The sequence below is a fragment of the Dermochelys coriacea genome, chromosome 9, assembly GCF_009764565.3.
Source record: "Dermochelys coriacea isolate rDerCor1 chromosome 9, rDerCor1.pri.v4, whole genome shotgun sequence".
Classification (NCBI taxonomy): domain Eukaryota; kingdom Metazoa; phylum Chordata; order Testudines; family Dermochelyidae; genus Dermochelys; species Dermochelys coriacea.
In genome coordinates, this window is record NC_050076.1 from 102,608,820 (window position 1) to 102,625,955 (window position 17,136).

Consider the following 17,136-nt stretch of genomic DNA (forward strand, 5'->3'; position numbering starts at 1 on the left):
AGTTACATTGGCACTATGGAAAATTGCTGCTTCTGATGTATCACATATAGTGCCATGAATTCAATTTCCTCTCCTACAGTACATACAAGCCCTTTTAGTTTGGCCATCCATGAAATGGCATGACACACCATGTACAGTACTCTAGAGTCTAATTTATGACACTAGCCAGAAGCATTATGGGGAAATTATTAGTCCACTTTTGACTATTAGCAGCAACATAAGAAGATCTATACATAAGAAACTAGTGTCACTGACCTTGTAAAATTGGTAATATTCTCCACACAGAAACTGGCCCCAAACTGGCAAACTGCCCCAAGGAACATTCCAAAAAAAATAAAGGTAAACCAGCTAACGCCAGCATAGTTGTGTAGGGTATTAGAAAGGCACCTGGGGAAAATAGAAAAACCTGTTATACAAAAAGGAGTAGAATTGTGCAGGTATAGCCATATATGCAAATATACCAAAGTGGTTTTTATTTTGTACAGGATGTACAGATTGCTTTTTTTTTTTTTTTAAAAAAAAGGACTGTGTTCCATAAAATCAAATAGTATTTGCAGAGGAAAGGGATAATTACTCATTGGAGGTCTGATCCAAGTTCCATTAAAGGTAACTTTAGTAACATAAGCACGGCTGTTTTGTAAAATAAAGTTCTCATGTATTTTTCTTTCTTTCACAATGATAGATTCTTACCAACAACAGGATGCACTATTGTCTATCCAGAGATGTTTGCTTGTGTCACATAGATCCCAGATATACCTTCAGGCATGACTATGAATTGTGCCTATAACCACAACTGAAAATATGTTTCACAGGAAAACATCAGTAGGTCAGAAAGATGCTGAAGTGGCTCTATCTCTGAATAACTTATTTAAAAGTCTAAGATTCAAGACAGTACGAAAGCCTCACCTCAGGGCTAAAATGGTGGGCCCTTAATATTTTGAATAAAAGGGAATAGATGTACTTGCATAACATATATATGAAAGTTTTAAAATTATCTAGTTTCCCCCACCTGCTTTTTACTTTCAGTAATTGCTTACAGGAACACTGGAACATAGTTCAGCCCAAGATTTAGATTTTGTAATTTAAAAATAAACATTTTACAAAACCAAATATTAATAAAAATTATTTTAATCTTAATCATTTAAGCAAAATAAAAGATGCACCACATTGCACTCACAAATCAGGTACTTAGACTTCCACATTACATCAGTTTTACCTGCAAATCAATGTAGGCACACAACTGCATCCACAGTTATTTGCACCTTGGATTTGCACACACACATAGAAAGGTTGAATTATCAAAAAACTGACCTCATCTCTTTTTTATTTCTATAGGTGCCAAGCAAATGTATAGTGCTGTATAAATACTGATGATTAGAGTCTGCTGTCTGTACTTACTTACCTGGGTCTGCTCAGCATGAATCAGATACTACCCATATGAGTAAAAATAGCTCAGTCAGGTCCATAATATATAAATAACAGTAATTCAAAACAAATCTAACACTAATTTTAGACCCTGAACAATACCACTAGCTGCTTCTCCTCTTCATCGATGCCTCAGAATGCATCGTTTTATACTGCCACAGGCACAAAGCACTGAGCCAGCCTGCTAGGCTCTGGAACTTAGAACTGACGAATTTTTATGGCACAACTTTTCTTTTGTGAAAATAAGGATAAAAAACCTGTCCAACACATACTGCTCTCAGGAAGACAGAGACGATATTTGGCTATGTATACTCTTGATTTTCTTTGTATTCTACGGTAGCTTATGTTTTTTAATTTAAAACAGAAATTAACTGTTTCTTCTTTGTACTTAGTGGTGATTTGCAACTCCCTGTTAGAATGGCTAGAACATGGAAATGTTAGTAATTATTTCATATGGTTGGCTGACCCCTTTCTGATACCGAGCCTCAGCTGGTCATTTGCGTGAATGCTTTCCTAAATTCCACATTAAACTGGGGTCAGGGACATAGGTGCTGGAAATAGGGGTGTTGGGGGTACTGCCGCATCCCCTGGCTTGAGGTGCTTTCCATCATATACAGGGTTTAAAGTTTAGTTCAATGGCTCTCAGCACCCGCACTGTACAAATTGTTCCAGCACCCCTCATTACTGAGATCTTTTGTACTATGAGAAGGACCAGCATTTCATATTTGCTGTAGTGTATAAGTGAGAGAGAGAATCAGCACCCAGTAAGTGATCTTATATTCATGCATGTGCAGCTGTTCATCTATTTTTTCTTTTCGCCCACAGAGGGGTTTAAGATAAACTAGGGACCCAGTTTGGCAAGATATTTATGCACATGCTTAACCTTAAGCATGTAACCCCACTGAATTCAAGCAAACTTCTCATGTTTAAAGTTAAGCAAATGCATACATGCCTTGCTGAAGGCACCTTGCCTTACAGGCAGAAGGATACAAAAAATAGTCCCAATGAAATATTTTTAAATTCTAAAATATTCCTCAAATAACTGTTTTGTTCTATATACAAAAATAAATAATGGTGCAGTGTGATAAACTGATTTAATTAGCATTCATTTTGGATTAGAATTCTCCTTCATCACTCATGAGTAATGCAACCAGGCTAAACACATGCCAATAAAAGATGTATGCCAAGAATGCCACTATGTATTCCATATCTCTATATCTCAAATGTAGGTATGTAAAATTACATACTCGGGCTGTGTTGCACTTACACTACAACACCCATTGACCTTAAATGGGAGCTGGACTTGGCCCTAAGACCTTTAGCTTAAACACCTGCTTTTCCCACCTGAAATAGAATCTCTGACCTCCATAAATCACAGGACAGGCCAAAGTTTGTCTATCCTGCCTCTGCATTCAGCCAAGTGATTCACCAGAGATTTGTCAGGTAAAGCCAGCCACATGGTTCTGTGAAGGAGCTGCCAAGGCACCCATGGAATGTAACCTTCTGGTGAATAGATTAGAGGCCTTTATTTTTAGTCTTTGTTTGGGGTAAACTATTTTTAATCCAAGTAAAAACGGGGATGTCACTTGAAAATAGACCCTTTTAAATAAATAGGCATTGAGCATCATTTAGTGTGGGACAGTTTCTGACTGGAGTGCAGCATTGTGAAATATAGATAAGTGTAAATATAGATAACCTTCAACATTTACACCAGAAACAGCCATTAGCAACAAACAGAACAGGCTCTAAGTTAGGGGTTCTCAAACTTCACTGCACTGTGACCCCTTCTGAGAACAAAAATTATTACACGACCCCAGGAGGGGGGAACGAATCCCCCCACACACTGCCCTGGATGGGGGGGTGGGAGGGGATAGTCAAAGCTAAAGCCCAGGGGCTTCAGCCTCAGACAAGGGGCCTGTAACCTGAGCCCTGCCACCTGGGCCTGAAACTCTTGGGCTTTGGCCCTGAGCAGTGGGGTTCAGGCTTCAGCCCTGGGCTCCAGTAAGACTAAGCCAGCCCTGGTGATCCCATTAAAACAGGGTCCCAACCCACTTTGGGGTCCTGACCCACAGTTTGAGAGACCCATAGTTTCAGAATCGTTGCTCTAACTAGTTGTTTCTACAATCACAAAAAGTTGTCATTTATTTCAGGTCACATCACAATTGCTTTTCTCTGTGTACTTCAGTCTAATAATTTCAGCTTTAAAGCCTGTCCTGCAACTCTTACTCACATGAGTAACCCTTTCTCAAATGACTAGTCCCATTGCACTGACAATAGTGAAGCAGGGGTGTCTCAAGGCCCCAAAGCACTTAGGTAGATGTAGAAGCACATGAGCATTCAAACTAACTTGAATCTTTTCACACATGGCCCCACTGCTCAGGGCCAAAGCCCAAGAGTTTCAGGCCCAGGTGGCAGGGCTCAGGTTACAGGCCCCCTTAAGTACTTTGCTGGATTGAGGCCTCAGGAATTACCAAATGCTGAGAATATTTGCTGTCTGCTTGGTTACCCATCCCTGGCAGTAGATTAGGTCCACAGAGTGTGGGATGGGAGTCAGGAGACCTGGATTCTGGTTTGGGTTCTGCCACGGGCTCATTGAATAAGTCTGAACCAGTTACAGCCTCTCTGTACCTCGTTTTCCCATCTGTCTGATGGGGGTGCTTATCTTATTCTCCTGGTTTGGAGAGCCTCAGATGGTTGCTAATTAAGTGCTAAATAGGTTTAAAATTTTATTAAAGCTAATGTTAAAATTATATAATACACAGGTTGAGAAAAGTGTCTGTGTATCTGGGCATAGTGCAGGGGTGGGCAAACTACAGCCGTCCAGGAGTTTTAGTCTGGCTCTTGAGCTCCCACTACGGAGTGGGCTCCGGGGCTTGCCCCACTCTGTGTGGCTCCCAGAAGCAGCAGCATGCTCTCCCTCCAGCTCCTACGTGCAGAGGCAGCCATGGGGCTCCACATGCTGCCCCAGCCCCAAGTGCCATCCCCACAGCTCCCACTGGCCGAGAACTGCAGCCAGTGGGAGCTGCAGGAGCAGCGCCTCCAGACAGGGCAGCGTGCAGAGCTGCCTGGCCGTGCCTCTGCTTAGGAGCCATAGGGGGGACATGCCGCTGCTTGAGGTAAGTGCCACCCGGAGCCTGCACCCCTGACCCCCTCCCGTGCCCCAATCACCTGCCCCAGCCCTGATCCCCCTTTCTGCCCTGTGAACCCCTTGGCCCCAGCCCAGAGCAGCCTCCTGCACCCCTCATTCCCAGCCCCACCCAGAGCCCACCCCCCCAGCTAGATCCTTCACCCACCCCAAACCCCAACCCCCTGCCCCAACCTGGAGCCCTTTCCTGCATCCTGAACTCCCCATTTCTGGCCCCAGCCCAGAGCCTTCACCCCCCCCCCCGCATTCCAACCCCCAATTTCATGAGCATTTGTGGCCTACCATACAATTCCCATACCCAGATGTGGCCCTTGGGTGAAAAAGTTTGCCCACCCCGGTACAGTGCTTAGTTTATCCACAAATACAAAGTTTGTTTAAAAACTCATAAGATACGTATACTACATGATCTGCAATAACCCAAATTTTGATAAACTGTGTCTATTAAATGTAAATATTAGAATCCAAATACTCAGGTACATCACTCATGAAAAGTTAGGGAGAGAGTTGGTTGTAGACAGCAACTATAGAAATGAGTGTAGATTGTCCCTGAATAATTGAGCATTTAGGATGGGTTGTCCCTTAGTAGATATAATCCATCAGAGAAGTATTTCAGTTACTTTCCTGATAGGGAAGAGTTTGGAACAGATACTTCACATTTCCCGTCCATTCCTAGTATCCTGATCCACTGCTAACTCGAGATGGGCCCACCCCACCTTTCCCAGGGTTCGGGTTTTGGTTTAGCCGATTATAAAGGCTGGTGCCAGCTACAACATCCCTTCAAATGGGAATCCCAACTTCTCCAAAAGCTCGGGGATGTTTGGATGGGAGATTCGGGTTTGAGACTAGGCATGGGGCGCCGCGAGCTGTAGCCCAGGAAAGCTTGTGCTCAAACAAATGTGTTCGCCTCTAAGGTGCCACAAGTCCGCCTGTTCTTTTTGCCCAGCACACGGCGTCCGACAGGAGCAAGGACGCTCTGCTGAAGGCCGGGGCTTGGGGACAGCCGATGTGTTGCACGAGAACCAAAGGGGGATCCCATGAATTCCGCGTCGCTGCCCGGCGGGGCACCAGAGGGGACGCCGCTGCCTTCGCTGAGGCGCGGAGCGCCCTGCACAGACGGGGCCAAACTTACCCCCTCCGTTCTGGTAGGTCAGGTACGGGAACCGCCACACGTTCCCCAGCCCCACGGCGTAGCCCACCATGGAGAGCAGATAGTCCGTCTTGCTCGACCAGTTACCGCGCTCCGAGTTCTCGTCGCTCTGCCCCGCGGGGGCCTCTTTCCCCTTCGACAGCGTGAAGTCCTGCGGGGCGAGAGGGGCCGTCGTGGCCCGGGGACAGTCTGATCACCCGCGCCCGGGGCCCCCGCGGCTCCCGCCGGGCGCCGGAGACTCGGACCCGGAGCGTGGCGCCCGGCGGGGGGGGAGAGACGGAGCCCCGGCCCCGGGCGGCAGCCGGGCTTTTGGGGGGACACCCTGCTCCCCGGACCCGCTGGGTGGCTCGGGGCTGCTGCCTAGAGGTCCCGGCCCCCCGCGCCGCACCTGCCCGGGGGCCCCCCGCGCCCCCCCCGCGCCGCACCTGCCCGGGGACCCCCGCGCCGCGCCGCACCTGCCCGGGGGCCCCACCTTCTTTCTCCCGCAGCAGAGGCAGGCGGGCGGTGTCAGTCTCCCCATGAGCCCGGCTCCCTGCGCTCCCCTGCCCGAGTGAGCGGCGGCCGCGGGGCCGGGCCCTTTATCCGCCCCCCGCCCCCGTGGGGCTGCCCGGCCGTGACGAGCGCGGCGGGACCCGGGCGGAGCCGCGGCAGGTTGGGCACCTCCCGGGGCCGTGTCTACGGCAGGTAAATCACCTGCCAGCCCCCCCCCCCCGGCTAATCATCCATCTGCGCCTCCCCCCACATCCTCCCACCTGCCAGCCCCCCGATCCAGCCCCCCCATCCTCCCACCTGCCAGCCCCCCATCCGGCCCCCCCACCTGTCAGCCTCCCCCATACATCCAGCCCCGCCCCCCCGCACATCCTCCCACCTGCCAGCCCCCCCGATCCAGCCCCCCCACATCCTCCCACCTGCCAGCCCCCCGTCCGGCCCCCCCATATCCTCCCACCTGCCAGCCTCCCCGATCCAGCCCCCCCCACATCCTCCCACCTGTCAGCCCCCCTATCCGGCCCCCCACATCCTCCTACGTGCCAGCCCCCCCATCCAGCCTCCCCCGCGCATCCAGCCCCGCCCCGCCCCCCCGCACATCCTCCCACCTGCCAGTCCCCCCATCCGCCCCCCCCACATCCTCCTACCTGCCAGCCTCCCCCGTACATCCAGCCCCCCCGCACATCCTCCCACCTGCCAGCCCCCCACATCCTCCCACCTGCCAGCCTCCCCCGTACATCCAGCCCCGCCCCGCCCCCCCCACACATCCTCCCACCTGCCAGCCCCCCTATCCGGCCCCCACATCCTCCCACCTGCCAGCCTCCCCCGTACATCCAGCCCCCCCCCGCACATCCTCCCACATCCGGCCCCCCACATCCTCCCACCTGCCAGCCCCCCGATCCAGCCTCCCCCGTACATCCAGCCCCCCCGCACATCCTCCCACCTGTCAGCCTCCCTCGTACATCCAGCCCCGCCCCCCCGCACATCCTCCCACCTGCCAGCCCCCCCATCCGGTACCCCCCACTTCCTCCTACGTGCCAGCCCCCCCATCCAGCCTCCCCCGCGCATCCAGCCCCGCCCCGCCCCCCCCGCACATCCTCCCACCTGCCAGTCCCCCCATCCGCCCCCCCACATCCTCCTACCTGCCAGCCTCCCCCGTACATCCAGCCCCCCCGCACATCCTCCCACCTGCCAGCCCCCCACATCCTCCCACCTGCCAGCCTCCCCCGTACATCCAGCCCCGCCCCGCCCCCCCCGCACATCCTCCCACCTGCCAGCCCCCCTATCCGGCCCCCACATCCTCCCACCTGCCAGCCTCCCCCGTACATCCAGCCCCCCCCGCACATCCTCCCACATCCGGCCCCCCACATCCTCCCACCTGCCAGCCCCCCGATCCAGCCTCCCCCGTACATCCAGCCCCCCCGCACATCCTCCCACCTGTCAGCCTCCCTCGTACATCCAGCCCCGCCCCCCCGCACATCCTCCCACCTGCCAGCCCCCCCATCCGGTACCCCCCACATCCTCCTACGTGCCAGCCCCCCCATCCAGCCTCCCCCGCGCATCCAGCCCCGCCCCGCCCCCCCGCACATCCTCCCACCTGCCAGTCCCCCCATCCGCCCCCCCACATCCTCCTACCTGCCAGCCTCCCCCGTACATCCAGCCCCCCCGCACATCCTCCCACCTGCCAGCCCCCCACATCCTCCCACCTGCCAGCCTCCCCTGTACATCCAGCCCCGCCCCGCCCCCCCCCGCACATCCTCCCACCTGCCAGCCCCCCTATCCGGCCCCCACATCCTCCCACCTGCCAGCCTCCCCCGTACATCCAGCCCCCCCCCGCACATCCTCCCACATCCGGCCCCCCACATCCTCCCACCTGCCAGCCCCCCGATCCAGCCTCCCCCGTACATCCAGCCCCCCCACATCCTCCCACCTGTCATCCTCCCCCGTACATCCAGCGCCGCCCCGCCCCCCCCGCACATCCTCCCACCTGCCAGCCCCCCGATCCAGCCCCCCCCACATCCTCCCACCTGTCATCCTCCCCCGTACATCCAGCCCCGCCCCGCCCCCCCGCACATCCTCCCACCTGCCAGACCCCCGTACATCCATCCAGTCCCCACACACACGCATCCTCCTACCTGCCAGCCCTCCGCACATCTATCCGTCCCCCCAGCACATCCTCCTGCCATCTCCCCCACCCCCCGCACATCCAGCCCCCCCACAATCATCCTCCCCCTGCCACACATCCTCCCTCCTACCAGACACCTCCCCACTAATCCCCCCACCTGCCTACCCCTCACTACACACACATCCTCCTACCCACCTATTGGCACCATTTCAGATGGGGGGTTACAGCTTTAACCATGATTCCAGAGACTACTTGGGCACCTGATAACTCTTGGGGTTATTTTTGTTTGTTTTGGGGCAGGGGTCTTTGTTTTTTTGCAAACAACAACTTGGGTGCTCTTGTCAAATAATTTCTAATTCCTATATAAAAAAAGAAAATGAAATAAATATTAGACCCACGCGACTCTAATCCTAACCTGTTCTGACATCTTATGTCAATCCACGTAAGGGACACTGGTTAGGTTTAACAATGTTAATGTATCATCTCACTTTGTCATTAACGCTGAATACAACTCTTGGAACAATTGTAGAAAAAGCTAGATGACTTTCTGTCACTTGTTTGCAATTCTCAAGCTTTGAATAGATCCTTAAACTTTTTGAAACATCCAACTAGGGAAGGCCCCCTGCATTTATTTTATACTGCACCTGGCTGGGGAGTGTTACCTCACTACAACCAACACACTAGAAACTGACTTTAAAGAGGAGTGAAACTGACACTTTCAAAAAGAACAGGAGGACTTGTGGCACCTTAGAGACTAACAAATTTATTAGAGCATAAGCTTTCGTGAGCTACAGTTCACTTGCATCCAATGCATCTCAAAAGCTTATGCTCTAATAAATTTGTTAGTCTCTAAGGTGCCACAAGTCCTCCTTTTCTTTTTGCGAATACAGACTAACACAGCTGCTACTCTGAAACCTGACACTTTCAAGTCACTCTCATAGTATTGCCAACCCCCACTGTTCAAAAATCATGACTCAGGCGCACCAAAAATCATGAGACTGGCTCTAAAATCATGTGATTATGTACAAATAATAGATTTGGGGTTCTTTTTATTTACATTCTGCTTTTTGAGCCTTTAGGGCGCACTGGGGTCACATTTTGAAGCTTTCTCCACAGCCATAAGGGCTAGAAACTTCATTTTTCTTTAAGAATGAAGGCTGAAACAATCACAGATGATGCGACTCCAGGAGCTGGGGCTTTAAGGAAAACAATAATTATCATGAGACTCATGACAAAATCATCAGAGTTGGCAACACTGCATGAGTTTCACTTCTGTTTAAAGGCTACTTACTTTCCAGAAGGGTCTTAAACACAACCTTACAGTGACTGAGTTTCAGTTTTCACAGGAGAATATTTTAAACCAAACACCAAGAAAATTCAACATCCACCCTGCACATCCATCCTCCTAACTACCCCCATCCGATACATCCATCCTCCTAACTACGCCCCCACTTGACACATCCATCCTCCTCCCAAAACATCCATCTTCCCACCTACTTGCTTGCCATCCCCCACACATCCTCCCCACCTGCAAATCCATCCTCCTACCTATGTACCTACCTACCCCCAGACACCACCCCACATAGATCCTCCTACCTGCAATCCATCCTCCCCCCGCACATCCATTCTCCTAATTACCCCTCACCCGACACATCCATCCTCCGAACTACCCCCACTCAATACATCCATCCTCCTAACTACCCGCTGCCCGACACATCCATCCTCCTCCCTCCTGCACATCCATCTCCTAACTACCCCCTTCCCCAGCACATCCACCCTCCCCCCGACACATCCATCCTCCCAACTACCCCCCACCCGACCCATCCATCCTCCCCCTGCATATCCATCCTGCTAACTACCCCCACCTCACACATCCCCCTTCCCCCCTGCAATCCATCCTCCTAATTACCCTTCACCCGACACATCCATCCTCCTAACTACCCTCCCCCCCTGCACCTCCATCCTCCTCCCTCCTGCACCTCCATCCTCCTAACTACCCCCCACACACACACATCCACACCACATCCACCTAACCTGCCGGCTTGCTGCCTCTGCTCTTCGTGCTCCCAAACCATTGACCAGAAATTCCAATGCCTAAATTAACTTTCCTAGGAGCCCTTTGTAATTTCCTCACTGAGGGAGTCACCAGCCAGAGAGGCATGGTGGGGTGTGACCTTTTCCGAGAGGGCTAGGTGGGCATCACTTATCAATCGTGCTAGAGAACGGACCATAAAAGCAGAGTCACCTGTATGCCAGGAATCCGAGGGGCAATGAATGGGAAAGGGCTCTCGCTTTACTTGTGGTGAGTGCGGATTTCACAACGAGCCCTCTCTGGACAAGAAATAGCAAACTGGCCAAAGCACCTCCACACTTCCTGCAGGAAAGAACCCAAGTCACTGGCAAGGGGACTCGGGTGAGGACTGACTGATGGCTTCATTGCTTCCATTTCCAACTACTGACCCAACTGCATGGCCCATTCTCTTTTGCAGTGCCAGTTTATGCCACCCATATTCACCATGAGCAGCACCCTTCTTCACAGGTCTGTGTGGCTCCTTATGGAGTGAGGAGCTGCGTGGCACAAGCAAGCAGGGCACAATCCAGCCATTCGTCAAAGCGTATTTGGTACATTGGGGGGGAGGGGGGAGGATAGTGTGTGAAAGGTAACAGGATTGTATTGGGTTCTGTTGGATCATCCTGTGAAGTAGGATCCCTGTGAGGCATGTGTGTTAGCTTGCTGGAAGAACGCCAGTCTACAGTACCTGCTGAAAGAGATGCAACCAGAGTTGTCGGGCTGCGTGACACACTGGCTTTGGTGAAGGCATTTCTTTGGGCTTCCATCTTCCCTCTGAATTCCGAGTTTGAACAAACTCAGCCTGAAAGAAAATGCAAATCTCACCTATGTGCTAGAGAAACCCATACTTCAGCCCAGATTCTCTCAGACTTGGCACCACGTTTGTTGGGCTCTAACATGAACGTTAGTGGATCTTTTGACAAACTGGATTCCGAGCTGTGAGTGTGAAATTACCTATGAAACAGGGTGAGTTGGCCTGGCTTACGGGCGATTTCTTGACCATTTGCATAGTCCAAGTCATCAGTGCTTCACAGCCAGGATGAAACCTGTTTGTTTGAACAACGTTATAGTAGTGCCGAGTTTTCGTCAGAACTACAGTTTAGTGATTTAGAAGACAGCTCCTGTTCCTGGGGATGTGCTTAGCTTGAAATGAAACTAGAAAAAAAAAAACCCAACCTGTTAGCTGCAACCTCTCCCTTCTCATTAAGATGAAGTGCATGTTGTAATGTTGTGAAGTCACTTACTGCGGTATTTTCTTTCCATGTAACTAGAGACAACTAAAGTACAGTGACACTTAATGTACCACACCTGGGGCGCATTCTCTTCCTGACACTTGACTGTTCATTTTTATGCACTTCCAGTATTTAAAAAAATCAGTACTTAGAACAAATAAATTGCAGGACCTATCGAAGGAGAGCTTCCAGGCGAGTGGCTTTGTTCTACCTTGTGATAAGATACATTGCTGAAAGGCACAGCTGTTTGATTTGAATTTCCTATAGTCTGACTCCTCCAACATTAAGGGTGGGGGGGGGCGGATTTTCCCGCACACTTGAGCTAACCATTGACTTCATTACAGTGTAATAATTACCCCTGTTGATTGCTAAGCCAGTTACCAGTGGAATTCCTGATCCAGCAACACAATGGTAACGAGCAGCTTGACCCCACCTGCACAAAGTGGGGTTTTCAAAAGCACCTAAGTGAGTCGGGGCACAAGTCCCATTGACAATCAATGAGACTTGTGCTCTAAATCACCCTAAATTACTATAAATTCCATTACAACCATCCCGCTAATAGAAAAAAAAATAAAAATAAAGCATTAGTAGCTTTTTTTCTGGGATGGCAACAATCAGATCCACGGGCAGCTGTTGGCGGTTTTATACTCATAGGCTATTTGACACAGAAAGTTTACTAAGTACATCAAAGTTCAAATTCTCCTTTTAGATACCTGAGCGATTTCACTGGGAGTTCAGTGTGGCTGTTCTTTAACACCAGCACATCTGCAGGAGTGGGAGACACACACATTCAATGTGTGTTAAAGAAACTGGCGAGACAAACTCAACTGCTTCCTCTCCAGTACGAAGCTGTGTGTCACCTGGGACACCAACACATACCCAATGCACTCAACGCACACAACACTGTGACCAAATATGCATTTCCCACAAGAGGACGAGACAAAATGAGGTGCAGCTGAGCAAGGCAGGGCTCTGCATCTGCTACTGCCAGTGGGTAGAACCTAAAGGAGACCTGAGGAAGTTCTTCTTCACTCAGTGCACAGTCAACTTGTGGAACTCCTTGCCTGAGGAGGTTGTGAAGGTTAGGACTATAACAGGGTTTAAAAGAGAACTGGATACATTCATGGAGGTTAAGACCATTAATGGCTATTAGCCAGGATGGGAAGGAATGATGTCTCTAGCCTCTGTTTGTCAGAGGGTGGAGATTGATGGCAGGAGAGAGATCACTAGATCATCACCTGTTAGCTTCGCTCCCTCTGGGGCACTTGGCATTGGCCAATGTCGGTAGACAGGATACTGGGCTGGATAGACCTTTGGTCTGACCCAGTCTGGCCTTTCTTATGTTAGGAGTGACAGATCTGGCATAGCCTTTACCCAGAGGCAGGTGGAAGGAGCCATTCCAAGGCTATGCGCACCACGGGAGGGAATCCAGATGAGGACTATGTAATCCGGAGGAACAATAGGCATTTGGCAACCAACACAGAGTGAATGCAGAAAGACACGAGCTGCCTCCATGCCAACAGACATGGCTGAGAAATGGGAGTAAGCCATACACATCTATGCCCCCATGCGAGCAGCCAGACAAGAGTGCATGCTCGCACGAGCAGAACACAGCTGCTCTGGGAAAGGGGTGACAACACATGCACGTGCCCAGCCTTTGGGTACAGGCAGTTGGCTGGACCAGGCAATGACCAAACAGAAGCCTGCAGGATAACCCAGCCCAGGATGTCATCCCCTCTGCAAAATGCAAGGGCCTTGGAAAAGCTTCAGGGCTCCAAAAGAAAATGAACACTGCACTCCCACTCCCAAAGTAGCCAGTTACACCTACCGGCAAAGGCCCAGACGTAAGAACCAGTCCCATAGCTGGTATCCTGCTGCTGCAGGAGCCCTAAGTGCAGCCTGGCAGAACACAGCCCACACTGTGCACAGAGGAGTAGGGGCCCCCACGCGGGATACCCAGCTCCACCCCGGGAACGACACGGTCCATGCACTCAGTGCGTATGAATGGTCACGAACGAGATGTCGCCGTCGTCACGCGAAAAACGCAAAGAGCCTCGGACAGAGCTTGCTGGGTCAGCTGGTCCAGAGCGGTCTGTGGGGAGAGAGGTGTACTCCTGTCCTCCCATGGACCCGAGGGACTGACCACAATAATACTGGCACCGCCATTGTTCCTACTTCAGCACAATACTTCTACAATAGCTTCCCCATCACTGGATGTGCCCATTAGCAAGACAGGCCGCAGCAGCAATCTCAATTTGAAAAGCATAATCACAGGTTTCAGAGTAGCAGCCGTGTTAGTCTGTATTTGCAAAAAGAAAAGGAGTACTTGTGGCACCTTAGAGACTAACAAATTTATTAGAGCATAAGTTTTCGTGAGCTACAGCTCACTTCATCGGATGCATCGGATGCATCCGATGAAGTGAGCTGTAGCTCACGAAAGCTTATGCTCTAATAAATTTGTTAGTCTCTAAGGTGCCACAAGTACTCCTTTTCAATTTGAAAAGCGATACTGATCCCAAGGAAGGGAACATGAGTCATCCAATCAGTCATCAACAGCACCAGGCTAATGCTGCTCAGAGGTCGCAGACTATCGCTCGCTCTATACTTCCAGATTAATAGAGTGGAAGGGACCACCAGGGTCAGCTAGTGTGACCTCCTGCATCATGCAGGCCAGAGAAGTTCACCCAGTATTTCCTGCACTAGAGGGAATGTGAACGTTATAGGTCCCAATTGTACGTGTTTGAACTAGAGCATGTTGTTTAGAAAGACAGCCAGTCTTGAGTTAAAGTTCCCAAACGATGAGACATTAGCCACACCCCTTGGTACTGCCTCGTGATGAATCATAGAATATCAGGGTTGGAAGGGCCCTCAGGAGGTCATCAAGTCCAAGCCCCTGCTCAAAGCAGGACCAAGCCCCAACTAATTCATCCCAGCCAGGGCTTTGTCAAGCCTGACCTTAAAAACTTCTAAGGAAGGAGATTCCACCACCTCCCTAGGTAACGCATTCCAGTGTTTCACCACCCTCCCAGTGAAAAAGTTTTTCCTAATAGCCAACCTAAACCTCCCCCACTGCAATTTGAGGCAATTACTCCTTGTTCTGTCATCTGCTACCACTGAGAACAGTCTAGATCCATCCTCTTTGGAACCCCCTCTCAGGTAGTTGAAAGCAGCTATCAAATCCCCCCCCCCATTCTTCTCTTCCGCAGACTAAACAATCCCAGTTCCCTCAGCCTCTCCTCATAAGTCATGTGTTCCAGTCCCCTAATCACTTTTGTTGCCCTCCGCTGGACACTTTCCAATTTTTCCACATCCTTCTTGTAGTGTGGGGCCCAAAACTGGACACAGTACTCCAGATGAGGCCTCACCAATGTTGAATAGAGGGGAACGATCACGTCCCTCGATCTGCTGGCAATGCTCCTACTTATACGTCCCAAAATGCCATTGGCCTTCTTGGCAACAAGGGCACACTGTTGACTCATATCCAGCTTCTCGTCCACTGTAACCCCTAGGTCCTTTTCTGCAGAACTGCTGCCGAGCCATTTGGTCCCTAGTCTGTAGCGGTGCATGGGATTCTTCCATCCTAAGTGCAGGACTCTGCACTTGTCCTTGTTGAACCTCATCAGATTTCTTTTGGCTCTAATTGTCTAGGGCCCTCTGTATCCTATCCCTACCGTCCGGCGTATCTACCTCTCCTCCCAGTTTAGTGTCATCTGCAAACTTGCTGAGGGTGCAATCCACACCATCCTCCAGATCATTTATGAAGATATTGAACAAAACCAGCCCCAGGACCAACCCTTGGGGCACTCCACTTGATACAGCTGCCAACTAGACATGGAGCCATTGATCACTACCTGTTGAGCCCGACAATCTAGCCAACTTTCTATCCACCTTATAGTCCATTCATCCAGCCCATACTTCTTTAACTTGCTGGCAAGAATACTGTGGGAGACCATGTCAAAAGCTTTGCTAAAGTCAAGGAACAACACGTTCACTGATTTCCCCTCGACCACAGAGCCAGTTATCTCATCATAGAAGGCAATTAGATTAGTCAGGCGTGGCTAATGATGGTTGGTTCCCCTTCTGGTTAAAAAGTAGTATGTCATATGGCGCCCGCAGTGGTACAATCCAAGCACCCCACAAACATTATGATCTAATCACCCAGCACCCCAGCAAGACAGAGGAATATTTTATCCACATTTTACAGATGGGGAATGGAGACACAGAGAGACTAAGGGCTAGTTTTCCAAGGTGTTTAGGCACCCGGAGATGCTGAGAGGTACCTAGTGAGAGTTTCAAAAGCTCCTAGATGCCAAACTGTTATTGGTTTCAGTGGACATTGGTTCTTAGGGGCATCTGAAAATGTCACTAGGCACCTACCTGCTCCTTTCCCCACCTCGCCTGAAGGGACCTGCCAAGTCTCAGGGAGTCTGTGGCACAGCCTGGAATTGACCTCAGGAACCGATGCCTAGATGATTTGCATGCGGGGTGGGGTCTGATCTACTCTCTGGTGAACAGTGCCAGCCTGACACCCAGTCTGTGATCACGGTAACAGCCGACATGCCTGCCAGCTCTACTACTATGGATGGTATGGGAGTATCCGAACTATGCAATCCCAGCCTGGTCCCTTAGTCACACCACCAGCCCATCCCTTGCCACGTGTGCATGTTCCCCGATTTCCATGAGTGGCATTGACCTCCTTGACGTCCTCCCACACTCCTGCACAGTGGGTGAAGTGGCCACATCCTGCGGCCCTCCTGGGTGAGGTCATTCCGGCAGACTCAGACATGATTGCAGAGGCAGGGAACCTGCGGGAGCCATACACTGGTGAGTGCATTTCAGGGGGAGCTGACTGCAGGGAGGCAGTTGGTGATTCCATGCTTGCTTTCAGTGCTCCAGGAGTGACCACCGCCCTGCTCAGCCTGCTCACATGGATCCTAGCAATGCTGCGTGTTGGGAGGTACACAAGCCAATGCCTGGCAAGGCTATAATGGCCATCGCTGAGTCCCAATTAACTGTGGCGCTAAGAGATGCTCAGTATTTTTCATGAGTTCATGGCCGTTCTCTGTCCTTAGGTAGTAGGTGGTGTCTGGAATAGAGCCAGAGCCTTCACCACCTACTTAAAACCAACCTGACACTTCCCAGGCAACCCACGGAAAGTAACACAGGGTGGGTGTCATGTAAACCTAGTTACTCCATCCTGTGAGCAACTATTGCATTCTGGACCAGCTGCAAGCGGCAGGGAAGCACATCTGGAAGAGCTGGCAAGAGGGGATGATACCAAGGGTCTGTCTACACTGCAATTAGATGCACAGGGCTGGCCCCTGCCAGCTGACTTGGGCTCGCAGTACTCGGGCTAAGGGGCTGTTTCATTGCAGTGTAGACATCTGGACTTGGGCTGGAGCCGGGGCTCTAGGACCCTGCAAGGTGGGAGGGTCCCAGCACTTAGGCAACAGCCCAAGCCTGACCATCTACATTGCAATTAAAAAGCCCCTTAGCCAGAGCCCC

At 51.1% G+C, this 17,136-nt stretch overlaps 1 protein-coding gene across 2 annotated transcripts in view; it reads right to left on the reverse strand.

Annotated features, from left to right (window-relative positions):
* The window catches only part of SLC6A14 (solute carrier family 6 member 14), a 92,343-nt gene that overhangs the window by 20,300 nt on the left and 54,907 nt on the right, over positions 1-17,136 (reverse strand). The window contains exons 2-4 of one of the 2 annotated variants that reach the window (XM_038415912.2): positions 11,088-11,201; positions 5,700-5,868; positions 256-387 (exon numbers count right to left, since the gene is read on the reverse strand). In XM_038415912.2, the coding sequence (XP_038271840.1) occupies positions 256-387; positions 5,700-5,868; positions 11,088-11,201 (415 nt within the window). Of the gene's footprint in view, positions 1-255; positions 388-5,699; positions 5,869-6,189; positions 6,339-11,087; positions 11,202-17,136 lie in introns of those variants that run through there. The other variant, XM_038415916.2, reaches the window with a different exon arrangement.